The following is a 17,430-nucleotide window of genomic DNA, read 5'->3' as shown; positions in this document are numbered from 1 at the left end:
AGTTTTTAGTGCTTCAATGTCCAATGTCTGTTTCCCTCTACTCGGGGGCTAAAAAAAGTAATGAATCCATTAAGATCAGAAATACCTAATTCTCTAAGTCAAGGTTCAAGGGGCCTAAAGTCTGTTTCATAAAAGGAATTTACTTACATTCCATATTCCTAATGTTGTTCTTTTCCACTGCCAATTTATATTCTTCACAGCCCTGCCCAGCGCCTACAATATGGCATGCATTCAATAAATATTTGAGGAGTGAATAAAATGACTGCACATAGCATATACGCTACAACCCAGACAAGACTAGACCTAGCTAAAGTTCTGCTGGGACAGACACGCTGGACATCTGGTCTTGTCCGCTCTGTATGTATCTGTGATGATCACCAGCTGGTGGACACACAACCTACATAAAACAGCTGCCATGCCTAGATGGTCACTTTACCCAAACCAGTACACCACGAAAGGAATATAGTAAGAATGACTGAATTCACACTACAGACGGAAAGGTAGAGCAGCTGTATATTATATATAGTAAGTTAAGCGTAATTTTATATCAGAGATGATAAATAACATATGCAGAAAATTTTAAACAGTGAGCTTTTGAATCAGGAAATGATCTCTATCTTTCATCTTTCACGATCTGTTTTCCTAAAGTTTTTTCAGCTTACCTTGTATTAATGTGGTTCTTTAAACAACAGTTCATAGTAAGGATTGAGGGCGATATTACTACTTTGCCAATAATTGCTCCATGTTCAGATTTTATATATACAGATTCTTTATCGACTGAATCTCTGCAGCTCTGATACTTCTGGTGTCAATTTCTCATAACTCGGGCAGGTTCTCTTTGTCTTCAGGTCATTGGGAGAGGGAAAGTGTCAAACGCCGGATCCTCATCCCTCAGGCAGGTTCATTTGCGTGCTGCCCTCTTTTCTCCCCTGCTCTGCCGTCTCTTTCATTCTTTCCTACCCTGTCTTCCTACCCTTCGTCCACCCAGCTGCCCCTTGGTTCGGTGCTGTATTGCTCCATGTGTCAGCTGTGCCCTGGGCAGCTGGCTTCGTGATGAGGTGGGTTCATACGAATTCCTTCAGGCGGGAAGATTTAACTTCCAGTTGAGTTCATGCTAAAGAGACTTCCACACTGCAGGACATTTCCTGTGTAATACCATTTGAACACCCTTCTGACTGCAAGCAGCACAAGGATTTCACTTGAACTGTTTCACACTCTGAGTTATCTAGGCAACACACATAAAAGTAAAGGGTGAAAGTCATAAAAAATAAAAATAAGTATGAGTTTTTAAGAATACGAATGCCTAGGCATTCAGGAAAGATCCTACCGAAGAGATGTACTTTATTTTTCTCAGGAAGAGAAAAATACCATGAGTCTTGAAAGGGTTTGCATACTGATTGAAAATAGTGCACTAGTTCACTGAAAAGGTTATCCAGGTAGATGTTTGCAAAGACGGACTGTAACCATTTTTCCCCTAACATCTTGTGGTAAAATGCTAGTGCCAGCTTCTTTCTGCTTCAGTGGAATTGTACTAAGTAAACCTGATTTTTTTCCCTCCTATTATTGTCCCATAGCAATAAAAAGACAAGTGCTGACTCCAGCACTAGCTCCCCGGGCTGCTGCTTAGAGCTGCCCAACTCCCGCCTTCACCAGCAGCAGCGGCACACATGGCCTCTAGTTCCTGGGAGCGCAGCAAGAATGATGGCACTCATTCTGTCTGTGTCTTTGTGGGATTTATTTTAAATTACTTTTAAGCAATGATTTAAAAAAAAAAGTGGACTGGACCTCTGAGATTTCTACAGATGGAGGGGAGGGTGGGAAGGGAGGGGGGCTTGAGTCACAGCAGAGATGGGATCTGATGGAAGGGAAGGAACTGGAGAGGCAGAGAGGGGGAGGCAAAGATGAGCAGCGAGAAAGGGAGGCTGGACAGGCGGGGCCACCATAGTCTTTCTCTTTGGAGAATCCGCTTTGTTCAGAAGCTCCTCCTCTAACTGGATTTAGGCAATATTTTCCTTATTCCCAGTTAAACAGGCGTGGGAGGCCCACGTGAGGCTTGCAGGGCCTCCACCTCACACTCGGCACCCCAAGTCCGCAGCCTCAGCACCGCCGCGCAGGATTCAATGTCCACTGTGTCCTCCCAGGTCTCTGTGACCAGCCCACCCACCCACAAACCATAAGATTATTTCTTTTCTAACACAGAAGACTTCTTTACTAGAAGATTTTAAAATTCATTTGTTTGTAATTAAGACCATTACTGTATTCATAGTACAAGCTAATCAAAGGTGTGTCCAAGAGTTCCCTTAAGTTATCCTGATTTTCAGAAGAGATACTATCCCACAAGGTTGATAATGTGGGCCAGCCATCATCCTACTTTTCATGACTGTCTTCGCTCTAAAGAAGAAAATCATCCTGACGGTACTTACGTTCTTCGTGACAGAACTACAGGCAGAGCCTAATAAACTGTAGCAGGACAGAATCTCAGTCACAAATTATGTTTTAAAGGATAGCATGTTTCTTCTTTATTTAACCAGTTTAGCAATCTGGTTATCAATTAGTGGCCTTCAGTGATAGAGAAGTTCGCTTTGCTGTGTTAAACAACCTCAAAGTCTGTGATTTACAAACCTGTTCGTGGCTACCAGGTATCCGGCAGCTCTGTTCCATGTGTCTTCCTATTTCAGGACCCAGGCTGAAGGAGTAGCCTCTATTCTTTTTTAAAAATATTATTTGTATTGAAGTATACTTGATATACAATATTCTATTGATTTCAAGCATATGACATAGTGGTTCAATTGTTACATACATTTTAAATCCTCACCCCAGCTAGTGTAGCTACTATATGTCAACATAGAAAGGTATTACAGAACTATTGACTATATTCTCTATGCTATGCTTTCATCCTCATGACTAATTTATATTATGATTGAGATGTTTGTGCCTCTTTATCCCCTCACCTATTTCAACTACTTAGCCAAGTCCCTCCCCCGTGGTAACCACCAGTCACTCCTCAGTGTCTATGACTCTATTGCTGTTTGGTTCATTTTTGCATTGTTTTGCTTTTAGATTCCACATCTAAGTGAAATCATATTGTACTTGTCTTTCTCCGCCTGACCTATTTCACTTAGCATGATACCCTCTAGGTCCATCCATGTTGTTGCAAATGTCAAGATTGTTTTTCTTTTATATGGCTGAATAATATTCTGTTGTGTATATGTCCACTTCTCCTTTACCCACTCATCTATTTATGGACATTTCAGTTGCTCCCATATCTTGACTATTGTAAAAAACGTGGCATTAAACAAAGGGGTACATCTATCTTTTTGCATCAGAGATTTTGTTCTGATATAGAAATGGAGTTACTGGGTCATATGTCATTTCTTGTTTTTAGTTTACTGGGGACCTCCATACTGCTTTCCACAGTGGCTGTGCCGATTAATATTCCCACCAACAGTGTAGAAGGGTTCTTTTTTTCCCTACATAATATTTTCTCCATACATAACTGTAGGTTGCCTTTTTGTTCTGCTGATGGTGTCTTTTGCTGTACACACCTTTTCAGTTTGATATAGTCCCACTTGTTCATTTTTGCTTTTGTTTCCCTTTCCCAGGGAGATGTGTCCAGAAAAAATTACTCATCCTATGTTCAAGAAATTTTTGCCTGTTTTCTTCTAAGAGTTTTATGGTTTCATGTCTTATATTTAGGTTTTTAATCCATTTCAAGTTTACTTTTACATACAGTGTTTGACAGTAATCCTGTTTATTCTCTTGCAGGTAGCTGTCCAGTTTTCTCAACACTATTTATTGAAGAGGCTGTCTTTTCATGGTTCCTATGTCATATATTAATTGATCATCTATGCATGGGTTTATAACTGGGTGCTCTATTCTCTTCCATTGATCTGTGGGTCTGTTCTCATACTAGTACCATACTGTTTTGATTAGTGTAGCTTTATAGTACTGCTTGAAGTCAAGGAGAGTAATACCCCCAGCTGCATTCTTCTTTTTCAAGATTACTCTACCTAGAAGTCAAACAGTGAATCTGTGGCAACTTACTACACTGATAGACAGGGACTGCATTGGGGTATGGGTGGGGACTTGATAATATGGGTAAATGTAGTAATCACATTGTTTTTTCATGTGAAACCTTCATCAGAGTGTATATCAATAATACTTTAATAATAAATAAATAAATAAATAAATAAATAAAGATTACTCTGTCTATTCAGAGTCTTTTGTGGTTCCATATAAATTTTAGGATTATTTGCTGTTGTTCACTGAAAAATGCCATTGGTATTTTGGTAGGGATTGAATTGAATCTGTAAATTGCTGTGGGCAGGATGGCCATTTTGACAATATTCTTCCTATACATGATCATAAGATAGCTTCCCATTTATTTGTGTCTTCTGCAGTTTCTTTCATCAATGTCCTGATTTTCAGAGCACAAGTCTTTCATCTCCTTGGTTAGGTTTATTCCTAGGTATTTTTTTTTTTTTGGATGCAATTTTAAATGGAATTGTTTTTCTGATTTCTCTTTCTGCTAGTTCATTGTTAGTATATAGGAATGCAACAGATTTCTGCATATTGATTGTCTGATATATGTATATATATCATACATCTTTGCTGAATACAATTAGTTCTAATGGTTTTTTGGTGGAGTCTTTAGGGTTTTCTATGTATATGAAATATCAGCAAATAATGACAGTTTTACTTCTGCCTTACCAATTTGGATGCCTGTTATCTCTTTTCTCGTCTGATTGCCATGGCTAGAACTTCTAATACTATGTTGAATAAAAGTGATACAAGTGGACATCTTTGCCTTATTCTTGATCTTAGAGGAAAAGCTTTCAGCTTTTTGCCATTGAGTGTGATGCTACCTGTGGGTTTGTCATATATAGCCTTTATTATGTAGAGGTATCTTCTCTCTTCACCCTTTTTGTTCAGAATTTTTATCGTGAATATATGTTGATTTTTTTCAAATGCTTTTTTAGTATCTATTGAAATGATCATATGGTTTTTATCCTACTATTGTTAATGTGGTGCATGACATAGATTGATTTACAAATAGTGTACCATCCTTGCATCCCTGGAGAAAATCCCACTTGGTCATGATGGATGATCCTTTTGATGTATTTTGAATTTAGTTTGCTAGTATTTTGTTGGGGATTTTGACATCTATGTTCATCAGGGATATTGGTCTATAATTTTGTTTGTATTATTTTGTACCAAGTACTGGTAATTGGTCTGTTAGGATTATCAATTTCTTCCTGGGTTAGTCTTGGAAGGTTGTATATTTCTAGTAATTTGTCCATTTCTGCTAGGTTGTCCAATTTATTGGCATATAAAATTTTTCATAGAATTCTCTAATAATTCTTTGTATTTCTGGGGTGTCAATTGTAATTCTCCTTTTTCATTTCTGATTTTGTTTATATGTGTCCTCTTTCTTTTTTTTTCCTTGATAAGTCTGGCTAGAGATTTGTCCATTTTGTTTATCTTCTCCCAGAATCAGCTTTTGATTTCATTGTTTTTCTCCTATTGTTTTCTTATTCTCTATTTTATTTATTTCGGGAGCAGCCTGTATTTGCGACATACCATTTCTCAGGGCAGAGGGAAAAGAATTAGAAGCTTTGTGGAAGCACAACTTTGCCTTGAAAACTTCTGCTTGAAGATTATGTTTGTTGTTTCCCAAAGGAAGTCACATGATCAGACAATGGGACAAGGAAGTACTACCCAGGAACCCCACCTACAAGAAGGGCCTGCAAGTCACACAGCAGTTGGAAGAGATGTATAAGCCCCTTACAGGGAGCAAATGATTGTCATCTGTAATTGGATGCCCCTGAGATGCCCATTTAACCTCTTTAAGTCCATAGATCTGTGGCTCTTGCCCTGCTTAGTGTACAGGAGTTTTTGGCAAGACTGAGATCCTCCCTTACAAGGCTCTAACCTCCCAGAGGTCCCCTCTGAGATTTTGTCACCTGCCCAGGACACTGCCATCCACTCCCCTATCTAGAGACTCTCACTACTCACCTGTGCGACTTTCTCCCCTGTCTTTCCTGTTACGGGACTTCTAACATTGTATCTTCAATGCATTTAAGATTTTTACCAGAAGGGAGAAGAAAGCATAGACTTCATGCTTTTGTTTACTGCTCTACAAAATTCTTAAGATAATAAAGATCTCACGATTCAATTTACTTGAAATGAAAAGGGGGAACACTATAAGCAAGGCACATACAAATTCATATTTCAATATACTGTGCCACCACATAATGCCCTTCCTAATGGTTAAGGCTCTCAGTCCAAGTCTAGGACACATACATGTCAACACTTCATACTGTCAAGCATCTTTTTACTCAAGAATATGTTAAGTTACAAGATAGGTCCTTTCTGTATTGTTTTGTTTTGTTTTTAATATTGATGTACATAAAATAAAATGCACAAATCTTATTGTACACAACATAGGTCTTGTACTAGGTAGTGGTTGAATGGTTTCTGGAGTTCAGAAAACAAATTGATGTTATAGTTAAAGGCATAGTACGGAAATAGTGATTGCCCATAAGACTGGACCCAGTGAATTATTTCACCAAGTATCATTTACCATAGGGCCAAGAAAATAGGATTAATGACAGGGTAATATCTATAGAGCTAAATTTGAATAGAAAAGTTTTCCATGGGCAGGAGTACAAGCCCACAGGCTACAAGAGTTTATGCATGGTCACTTTGTGGGACTGATTTGGGTCAGTCTGTATATTTTTTTGCTATTATTCATCAAATACTGCGTGAAACATATTGCCAATTTGGAATCATATTCAAAGTTAACTCCAACCAATGTGATTGGAACATTAGGTCTTGTTTTTCTAAACATTTAATTCAATGATTATACAGCGAGGAAAAAGCTGTCCAATAATTGTACAATCTGATTAATAAAAAAAGTGATGTATTATATATTTCTTGATTCCAAACATGCCTAGAATGCAGTATTTTATTTTAGTTCAACATACAGCACTTTTTATCACACTCTGTGTCAACTTTGCATTAACATCTGAAATAAATATAGGCCAGCTATTCAACAAAGTAACAAATGATGCAGTCAGTTTGAACAGTTTATTGATATGAGGTCAATGACGCAACTAGTGGATTGAGTGAATTTTGTAGTTCATAGTTTATTATTAGGACGTCCTGAAAAATACTCCTGAAATAGATTGATATAGATGTTGATATATGTTAGATATGTGACCTTATTTTAAATGTAATCGGAATATAGCATGAAAATTTAGAGGTGGATTACCAAGTAGTTTAAAGAAAGTAAATGTTTTAAACACATGAATAAAATATGTTGTTTAGTCCATCCCAGTTACAATACTAAAAATGAATATTATTAAAAGCCAAATGAAATAAAGATTTTGGTCACAAACATACCAAACCACATTATTTCTAGAAAAGATACTTACAGAACAGGATTTTCTATGCTTGTGAAGCTCTCTGTAAAAAAAAAAATTCTTTCCTGAGTATTAAACAGTTACGTGAGATGACAACTGTACAAGTAACATTTTACCTACTTTTTATTATTGGCAGTAACATTCTTTTGTCAAGTGGGTGGTAGAAACACCATAAAGTCAACTGAAGCACTTCCGCATGGATCGCCATGCCAAGGTGGTTCATATCCCCAGAATAGTAATGGGATTGACTCTACAAGGAGCTGGCAGTCATTTTGGTTTATTTTATCCTCAGCATAAAAATCAAACCACTTTAAGACAGAATTGCATATATATCAATTTTCCCCACTTCATATTATATAGTATAAGGTGGTCAAGATATCTAAGTGTTGTATAATTATAACTTGAGTGTTAGGAAAACAGGAGATTGAAGTGGGGCAGGGAAATTACATACATTTATCTGTTCAGCTGAGAATTGGAAACAAGCAGGTTTGGCAAAACATTAAAAAATTATAGAAGTAAAAAATAAACTGACTGTGGAAATACATTGCTAATCATCAGGGAAATGCAAATTAAAACCACTATGAGCTATCACTTCACACCAGTTAGTATGGCCAACATCCAAAAGACAAGAAACAAACACTGGCGAGATTGTGGAGAAAGGGGAGCCCTCCTACACTGCTGGTGGGAATGTGAATTGAATCAACCATTGGGGAAAGCAGTATAGAGGTTCCTCAAAAAACTAAAAAAAGAAATTCCATTTGACCCAGGAATTCCACTACTAGGAATTTACCTGAAGAAAACAAGATCCCTGATACAAAAATACAGATGCACCCCTATGTTTATCGCAGCACTATTTACAATAGCCAAGACATAGAAGCAACCTAAGTGTCCATCAGTAGGTGAATGGATAAAGAAGATGGGGTACATATACACAATGGAATACTATTCAGCCATAAAAAGAAAAGAAATCCTGTCACTTGCCACAACATGGATGGAGCTAGAGGGTATTATGCTCAGTGAAATAAGCCAGGCAGAGAAATGCAAGTACTGAATTATTTCACTCATTTGTAGAGTATAACAATAAAGCAAAACTGAAGGAACAAAATAGCAGCCAACTCACAGACTCCAAGAAGGGACTAGCAGTGACCAAAGGGGAGGGGTGAAAGAGGGTGGGTGAGAGGGAGGGAGAAGGGGACTAAGGAACATTATAATTAGCAGGCATAATATAGGTAGGTTGTCACAGGGAAGGCAGTATAGCACAGAGAAGACAAGTAATGACTCAATAGCATCTTACTAGGCTATAGACAGTGACTGTCATGGGGGGAAGGAGGTGAGGACTTGTTATTACATGTGGATGTTGAAACCACAGTATTGCTTATGTGAAACCATCATAAGATTGTTTATCAATGATACCTTAATTTAAAAAATAATAATAAATAATAAATTGTTGGAATCATCAGGTTTCAAACCTGTATAATTTAATTTTAATTTAATTATTTTTAATATTAGTTATCTTTTTTTGTGTGTGTGTGTCCCTTGTTTTTCAGATTTTGAAGGTAGTCTCCACTTCTGTCAAAACACTTCATTTACTAGATTTGTTTTCAGTTTCTCTAAGGAATATAATTTCATTGCATTAATACTAGTTTAACATGGCTACTTATGGTAGATTTACATACATTTATTTAAGTATAAAATCATATAAGTACTTGAAAATTATTTCACAACTCTTAGAAACTGGCAGGCATGGTTTGGAAGTCCAGAAAGAAACATTCAGATTCCAGTTCTACTGTTAACAAGCTGTGTGACCCTGGACATATTACATATTTATTTTGAAAGGAGAAAGCAGATTCTAAACAAAGAGATGTCAGTTTTACTTTAATTCAGTTTGTTTTCCATTAAATGAGATGATTGGATTAGATGATCTCCCAATTCTCTTTAAATGTTTGCTATTTCTTGATTTTATGATTTACGTATCTTTGTCTGATTTTCTCCAAATAAATCATTTACCTCTTAGAAGTTCAGAGGTGAGGGAAACTAACTCTTCTCTGCCTGAAAGCTGGTCTTGTAGACTCTCATGACTTAATGCCGCATCAACGTGGAAATACTACTACATTAGGGAGATATATACACTCTTGTCTGTAAAGAAAACCTTGAGCTACAACCTGAGAAAGCTTGAGGCTGTATGTTTAGTGCACTCCTCAATTGGTCAAATCATTTTTTCCTTGTAAATCTTTTCCAGGGCCAGACAAGGCATAAAATAATAGTAATTAATCTAATAGATCATAGTGGTAACAGTAGACACTTGGAAGAGATGCGAATGGTCTCACGTTAACGGGGACAGTGCCAGGGCAGGGAGTGGAAGGGGGAAGTGCTTTAAAGCTTTTAAACCAATGTAGAATTGAAGGACATTTTTGAACAAAAAAATTTCATGACCAGTTGCCTCGATTATGTTATTCCTCACAGGCACCCACAATGACATCATAAAGCAAAGTTGTAGGTGTTGGGAGTCTTTTAGGGAGAATATTAAATATAATGTAAGTATAATAAATAATATAAATATTATTTATTTCTCATACAGATTCAGAACAAAGAAAATTGAAATAGGGGACTAAGATAGATAAGTAATAAAAAATCACCTTTTACCTCATAGACATTTATTTGTTTGGATGGTGTAGCTTTATGTGGAAGCCCAGAGAAGCCTGGTAATCAAACTCCAGATTTAAGCAGACCTACGCACCCAGACCCAACTAGTCATGGATGGAGGGAAGCTATTGATTTTGTGTTACTTTTGAACCCAGACACCTTAATTCTCTTCCCACTTACAAGCAACTTTTCAGATGTTTCTACTGAGTTTTCCAAGTGTACAATCATATAATATGCAAATAACTGTAATTTTACTTCCTTCATCCTTATTAAATAATGTAATGATTTCTCATATCTAATTGGCTTGGTTTGTACCTCCATAAAATTGGAAAATATTAGCATTGATTTTTTTTCTTGACTTTAATGAAAATGCATCTAGGATTGCTTTATTAAGTTTGTTGCTGACTTCAGGGTTCAGGTAAATAAAATATATATTTATATTTTTAACAGAACTATAAAGGTTACATTGTATATTGGTGGAGACAAATTAGTTGTTTGAGTAAATAATTAGGTGTGTTGAAATAATGGGAAAAAATGGACCTCTACCTCACTCCATATAAAAAAAATTTTGAAAAGATCAAAGATTTAAGTTTATAAAATTAAACCATAAAAATGCTTAAAATGCAAGAAGAAAACATGATGTAAGTGCCCCTCCACCTGGATACTTTCCTAAGCATGACACAGTATACAGAAGCCAAAGAAAATTTATAGTTAGATCATCACATTAAAACTTTTGGCTTTAATTTTTTTAATCTGCAGCACAAAAACACCATAAAGTCAAAAGAACATATGTTTTTGTCAAAGGGCCCATATCCCCAAATTAAATGGTTCATATCATATTAAAAAGATGCTATAGATTAAAAAAGAAAAGAAAAACATGGAACTATTATTTAAATAGGCAATCATAGAAAATAAATAAAAAATAGCTCATAAACATCTGAAAAAAAAATGTTTGGCTTTCCTCATGGTAAGACAAATGCAAATTATAATATTAATTTTTTCCAAAGATGGGAAGTACTGCATAATAACACATTGTGTGGTGAGCATGTAGATGAACAGGCACTGTGCTACATTGTTGTTTGGACAATCAGTTGGTACAAAGTTCTTAGTAATTTTGCAAAAAACATCAAAATGAAAGATTTACTTTTTGCACAATGTAGTCCACCTTTAGAATTTAATTCCACAAATGTATCTGCTTATATGTGAAAGTGTGTATATAAAATATGTTAATTGCAACTTTATAAAAGATTAAAAACAATCTGAATTGATTCAGTAAATTATAGTACATACAACCAATGGAAAATCATGTAGCTAATAAAGAGTTGAACTTCTAAAAATTGATAAGGAATGAACTCTAATATATATTTTTAAGTGAAAAATGCAGGGTGCAGAATAGCTTGTGTAGTAAGATAGTGTGTGCAGTGTTTTTAAATAGAAAGTGTGTGAGTATATTTACACTCATGAGGCTAGCACACACCTATTACTTATCTGGAAATATATATTAAGATAGGTAATCTCTGGGAATGGGAGTTGAATGATGGAGAATAAGATGAAAGGGAGAATTTATACTATATTTTCTTTTAAATGTTTTGAATTTACATCATTTGTAAATATTTTCTATCAAAAATTAGTTAAAAATAAAAGCTATACACATAACTATGTCATAATACCTTCTCATGAGAAAATGTACCATACTTGTTATTCCCAAACTTTTAGGAATAAAATAAATAATAGTTAGTTAGTTAATTGGTTAGTTATTTCCAAATGAATAAATGCCAGTATTTTTCTGATACGTTCGGAGAGAAGTAGAATTTCAAGGCAAAAGGCAAACATTCCTTTTCCACTGATTGTATGTGCTGATTGGATTTTTATATTCTTCCAAGCCCTAAGCTGGTTGCAGGTAGATTGTAAGAACCTCTGAACATTTCATTATTCCACTTAATAGATGAGGGGTCCAAGTTTCGACTTGAATCTCTTCTTGTATTACCCTCCATGGTCTTAAATCTCACAACAATCAAAACCTCCTTCAGTGAAATTTTAGGTCCCTATGGGAGTCCTCACGAATAGTTATGGCTGCAATTTTATTATTGAAGCCCATATATACCAAGCATGCAATCAGCTGTTTCATAGCTTTCTGACCTTAATGAGTTAATCCGGGGTCCAAATAAAACTCACAGCCCAGTGGTAGCTTAGGGTCTGGGAAGCTTGGGCAAAGTAGTGACTGTGAAATTTGAGCTCATATTAACTATGCCTTAAAACAATACATTTGGGATTTGGCCTGTGGCATCAGATCAGGTCTGACTCTGCTCTGTGGAGTTGAGAGTTTTGCCTCAGGTCCTCACAATATGTTTAGCCCTGTAGGACGATAGAGTCAGCAAGACATCATTATTGCTTTAGAGAAGAAAAACACTTCAGTTCTTATTGAGCTTATGACACTCTCTCCTTTCTGATCATTTTTTTCCTGAGATAGGAGAATCCTGCGCTCTTTTGCACCTGCACCTATTTTCTCCCATCCGTGGTCCAATCTAGTATGTTCTTTCCAACCTAGTCTTCTCTTTCTTAGTTCTGTATAATGGCGTTTATCCAGCACTGGACTGTCTCCTTTCGTATGTGTTGAGCAAGCCAACCCCAGCGTGGCTAATGATGTGAGCAGCTCACCGTTGCAGTTGTCTCCATCTCAGAACAGATGGAGACCCATTCAGGACACCAGTGGCGATCTGACTGCTCATTAAGGCTGGCCACAGCGGACTGTTCTGCCCAGCTTGGCCAGGAGCACTTGTCAAGACTGGAGGGCTGGCTTTTATATCCTCTCAGAGACAACTCCCCTTCCACTACATCCTGTCGATGAGCTAACCGTCGTCTCCGTGGGGATACATCCTCATCTTCTGGTGCCTTAGGGAGTGAGCAGTCCCTTAGGGGCATGGTGGTATTTAGCCTAATGTACTGTAGGGCTGTACTTGAACCAATATCTTAAGTCATGGCACAGTTCCTGGATTGGCCAAGCACAGGAATTAATAAACATGGGACACTTAACAAAACCTGAGAGAAAATATATCTGTTAAGTCAAACTCATTAAAGCAGAAAGTTAGAATGGTGGGTGCCAGGGGGCACTGGGGGTGGGGGCGGGAATGGAGAGTTGCTCTTCAGTGGGTATAAAGTTTCATTTCCACAAGAGGAATAAGCTCTGGAGATGTGTACGACATCATATAGCTAACAGTATTATGCTGCACACTCAAAAATTTGCTAAAAGGGTAAATCCTATGTTGAATGTTCTTACTACAGAAAAAGAATGCATATTTAGTGATTATATTTCAACTTAAGTAGGAACAAACATTTTAATCCTCTAGTTCTGATTTCATGCCAAGAGTTTCTAGATATTAAGATCTCTTCTTAATCTTAAAATTGTGCATTCTTCTTTTTTTTTAGGACTTTCATATGCAGAGTAGATGGTAATTAAAATGTGCAGGATGACAAGATGGAGCCAACAGTGCTTGTACCCCCAGGACCTGACAGCTTCCGCTTCTTCACCAGAGAATCTCTTGCAGCTATTGAAAGACGCATTGCAGAAGAAAAGGCTAAGAACCCCAAGCCAGACAAGAAGGATGATGATGAAAATGGCCCAAAGCCAAATAGTGACTTGGAAGCGGGGAAGAACCTCCCGTTTATTTACGGAGACATCCCTCCGGGGATGGTGTCAGAGCCGCTGGAGGACCTGGACCCGTACTACATCAATAAAAAAGTGAGTGCTTTTTTTTAATCAGACATATTTTGCTGTTAATTACCCCATGCATGCCTTGGACTGTTATAGCACCAGAACATGCTTAATTAGCACAAAGTCTTAACTATCCTGATAAGAAGTAAAACACATTTGCTTGTGTTTTACATATATGCGTGAGAAATAAATGGATTCTATCATAATAGATAGAGCTGTCTTAAATATACCATGACAGATACTCAAAAACAAATGTAAGTCGTAGGCAGCTAATATAATAAATTAGGAAATTCTCCCCATAGATTGCATTTTCTATATAATTTTATTTTCTGCACTTGAAAATCCTGAAATTTTTATGTTATATTATAAAGACTTCAAAAATATTAGTATTATTTTCTCATAGAATAAACTTTGATGCTACAAGGGTTTTCAATTTCTATATCATGTTATATATAATAAATCAATTTCTTGATGAAACTTTTTTCTGCTAGGAAAAGAACATTCCTATACTAACTACAATTTTAAAAAATTACTCAATCTTTTGGTGGGAATATATTGATATTGGTAAAGAGTTAACGAACATATAGTACTCCAAAGGACCTATAAATGGTATTTGAATGCCTGAATTTCCTGTATCCACACTTGAAATGAACACCTTGTATGAAGCCCCCAATCTTTATGACTATGATTTCTCCAAACCAAGAAGAAAAGCATTGAAAAAGATAAAATTGAAAAAGATTATTGTGTTGATTTTAGATTAAATTTATGAGTAGTTGATTTGCAACATTTTTTTTAACTTTTCCACCTGATAATAATATATTTGGGAACTCTCCAGGCATAAATATTATAATTGAACAAACAAAATGTTTTAGCTGGACATGGGCCATAAATATTCCCCAAATTTTTAAGGGCTTTCTTGATTGCTGGCACCATTTTGTATCAAGTTTGTCATTGTGAAGTGCCTAAGTTTGCAATTTTGATATGTGGACTTGAGACAGTTTTGTAAATCACTTCTTGTTGGCTACTAAAGTTTCCAAGGTAAAAACCTCACTATGCTCTGATTTTTTTTACTTTAACTTTTCAGGATAGAGCCTGTTTAATTGTAACATACTTTCCCTTTTTAAAAACTGCTTTGTCCATTTTATTGTAAAGGAAGTGATAAGGAAAAATTTCCTATAGAGTTATATTTTATTTCATTTTGCTTTTTATCATTGTTAAATCTTAATAGGAAAGAGTTTATCCATTTCCTAACTCCCAGTTAAATTATGAGAAAAGTTTGCACTTTATAAGTAAATCAGGCCTTTGGAAATGAATTTAATATGATAACTGATAAGCTAGAGCTCAAATTAAATGGACTATCACGGATTTATTGGTACAAGGAAAGTGAGAATGGGAATAACCCAATTATTCAAGCATTTTAACTTAAAATTGCTTCATTATTGAAGGAATGACTCTGATATGTTCTAGACAGAAATTCATTCACACCGTAGAGTATGTGACTTAACTTTATAGCCGCTGGGCCTGGCCCGTCAACTCGGAGCTGCTCTTACCGGGAGCTAGTGGGCTCTGTCCTCAGTGGGCTGTCTGCTACTCCCAGAAACCCAGCCCTGCCTCTCTCATTGAGAGATCCCATCTAAAATTATTAAAGCCACCCAGAACCTACCCCTGCATCAAACAGGACTGAAACCCCACCTCAGACACTGTGTCCTTCTTTGTGAAACAATAAATGAGTACTTGGAGAAAAAATGAAGTAATGCATGTCAACAAGGGCAGCAATTCTTCATATGGAAATGAGATCATCTCATCAATATTGTTCTTTAAATTAAAGAGTTTTCAGATTGATAAAGTTGTCAAACAAAACAGCCTATGACTGATTTATAGTTAGTGATGTACAACCAAGGATATACAAGCATATGAAAAAAATTATGCAAACCCTTTGAAATAGTTAAGAAAGGTCTTAAAACTGAGAGTGAAAGCCCATCTCTGAAGGATACCCAGTCAGCCATATCCTTGTGCTGAAATAACCCTTATAAACTTTGTTAGATTCACGCGCACACTTGCCTTTAACATCTGCCCTTATTGTCAAATGCACATTGTGTGAGGAAGGAAAAACAGTTTGATGTTTTGGAACAAATCACAGAGTGCAAGTAGAACAACCTGCTAAGAGAAATATTGTTATCAGGAATGAGTTTTCCCCAAGGTAAGCTGCCTCCATTGCTTTCACATTGAGCTGACATCAAGCAAGTCTTCAAATGTAAGTCATTCAAACAGCAATGAAAAAATGAAACTTTCTGCAGGACTGAAATGCTCAAAAAGTAACACGGCATGCTTAGAACCAAGATGAAGCTATGTGTTTGAGATTTCCTTCCTTTACATTTTCATGTTTCAACACTTTCTAGAGTTGCCTGTACACTGTTTTCTAGTCTTGAATTTTCTTTCAGAATTGGATTATTTCAGTATTGAGGAATATTTTTAAATTCTGAATTCGTTTGCTTGGATTAAAGTTGGAATGTTTAGAAAAATAATGACCTTTTAAGAATAATATTTCTTTTGATATTTGATGACCAATTTTATTGTAGTGATGTGGGTATCTGAGATTGGCAGGGTGATCTTCGTTAAAATAATGCAGTGCACACACATAGCCCTTCCAGCTCAGGTAAAGGGTCTAGTGGTGGAAATGTCACTAGGGAAAACACTTCTTAGGGTGAGATTTCCCACTGTCACTGCTGTTGGGGATGTGGACTTTTATTGCCTGAGTGAGTTGGAATATGCAGACAGCAGTTAGGCCAGTGACCTCCTGAAGGTATAACTGAAGTACAGTAATTGGTATGCCATTCCCATCTGTAGACAAATTCTCTCGTTTCTATAATACATAGAATAAACAAAGCAATCCTTCTCGAAAAGTGGTGGCAGAACCTATTTTTTATGTTACATTTTAGATTATACCCACCACACTGAAGCTCTCTATGATCTTCTACAATGTCAGTGAGCTTATGGAAATGTCACTGCTGATGGTGTACTTCCAGATGGCATATGCCCATATATTTTTATCTTCTTTGCCCCAGTTCAAAGTGTGCAAATTATATAATGTTCAAAAATTCTGCTAAATTTGTTGAAGTACTTGGATCCATGGTCAGTGGTACTGTAGCAGTAATTGAAGGAACAGTAGCAACCATGTCATGAACATTACTGGTGTGTGGAAGCATTTTCAGACCCTCACATGACTTAAGCCTTCAGAAGTCCAAGGTCAAGGAACAAAATAGTGCTCTGAGAGTGCGGTCACCTAGTTTTGTGTACCATGTGGCACTGGTTCAGCGGTCTTGACAGCTGATTCGGGTTGGGTTTCTTTTTGTTTGTTTATTTACTTTAGTTGTGTGGTAAGGCACATTTTAGCTTGTGAACACACCTTTTTTTCCTTATGGGATTTTTTTTCACAGTTTCCTTTCATAGCTTGGGTTGATTTTGCACCATTTGGCTATACATTGGAATTCTTCACCCACTCTTTATTACAGAAAACTTCTCCCTTTTCATGTTCTTAAAAATTACGGATGACTCATTAGTACCATGGAAGAAAATATCCTTTTGACGGTATGACAGTGTACTGAAAATAGAATGAGATATTTTAGATCTGTACTGAAAATGGATGTTTGT

General features: G+C 36.5%; 1 protein-coding gene across 1 annotated transcript in view; it reads left to right on the top strand.

The window, feature by feature from the left end:
- The window catches only part of SCN1A (sodium voltage-gated channel alpha subunit 1), a 119,395-nt gene that overhangs the window by 41,594 nt on the left and 60,371 nt on the right, over positions 1-17,430 (top strand). The window contains exon 3 of the mRNA XM_073241596.1: positions 13,494-13,806. Coding sequence (XP_073097697.1) covers positions 13,543-13,806 — 264 coding nt within the window. The 5' untranslated portion in view covers positions 13,494-13,542. The remainder of the gene's footprint in view (positions 1-13,493; positions 13,807-17,430) is intronic.

This window comes from Manis javanica, chromosome 7 (assembly GCF_040802235.1).
Source record: "Manis javanica isolate MJ-LG chromosome 7, MJ_LKY, whole genome shotgun sequence".
Lineage (NCBI taxonomy): Eukaryota > Metazoa > Chordata > Mammalia > Pholidota > Manidae > Manis > Manis javanica.
This window is presented reverse-complemented; position numbering and strand designations above follow the sequence as displayed.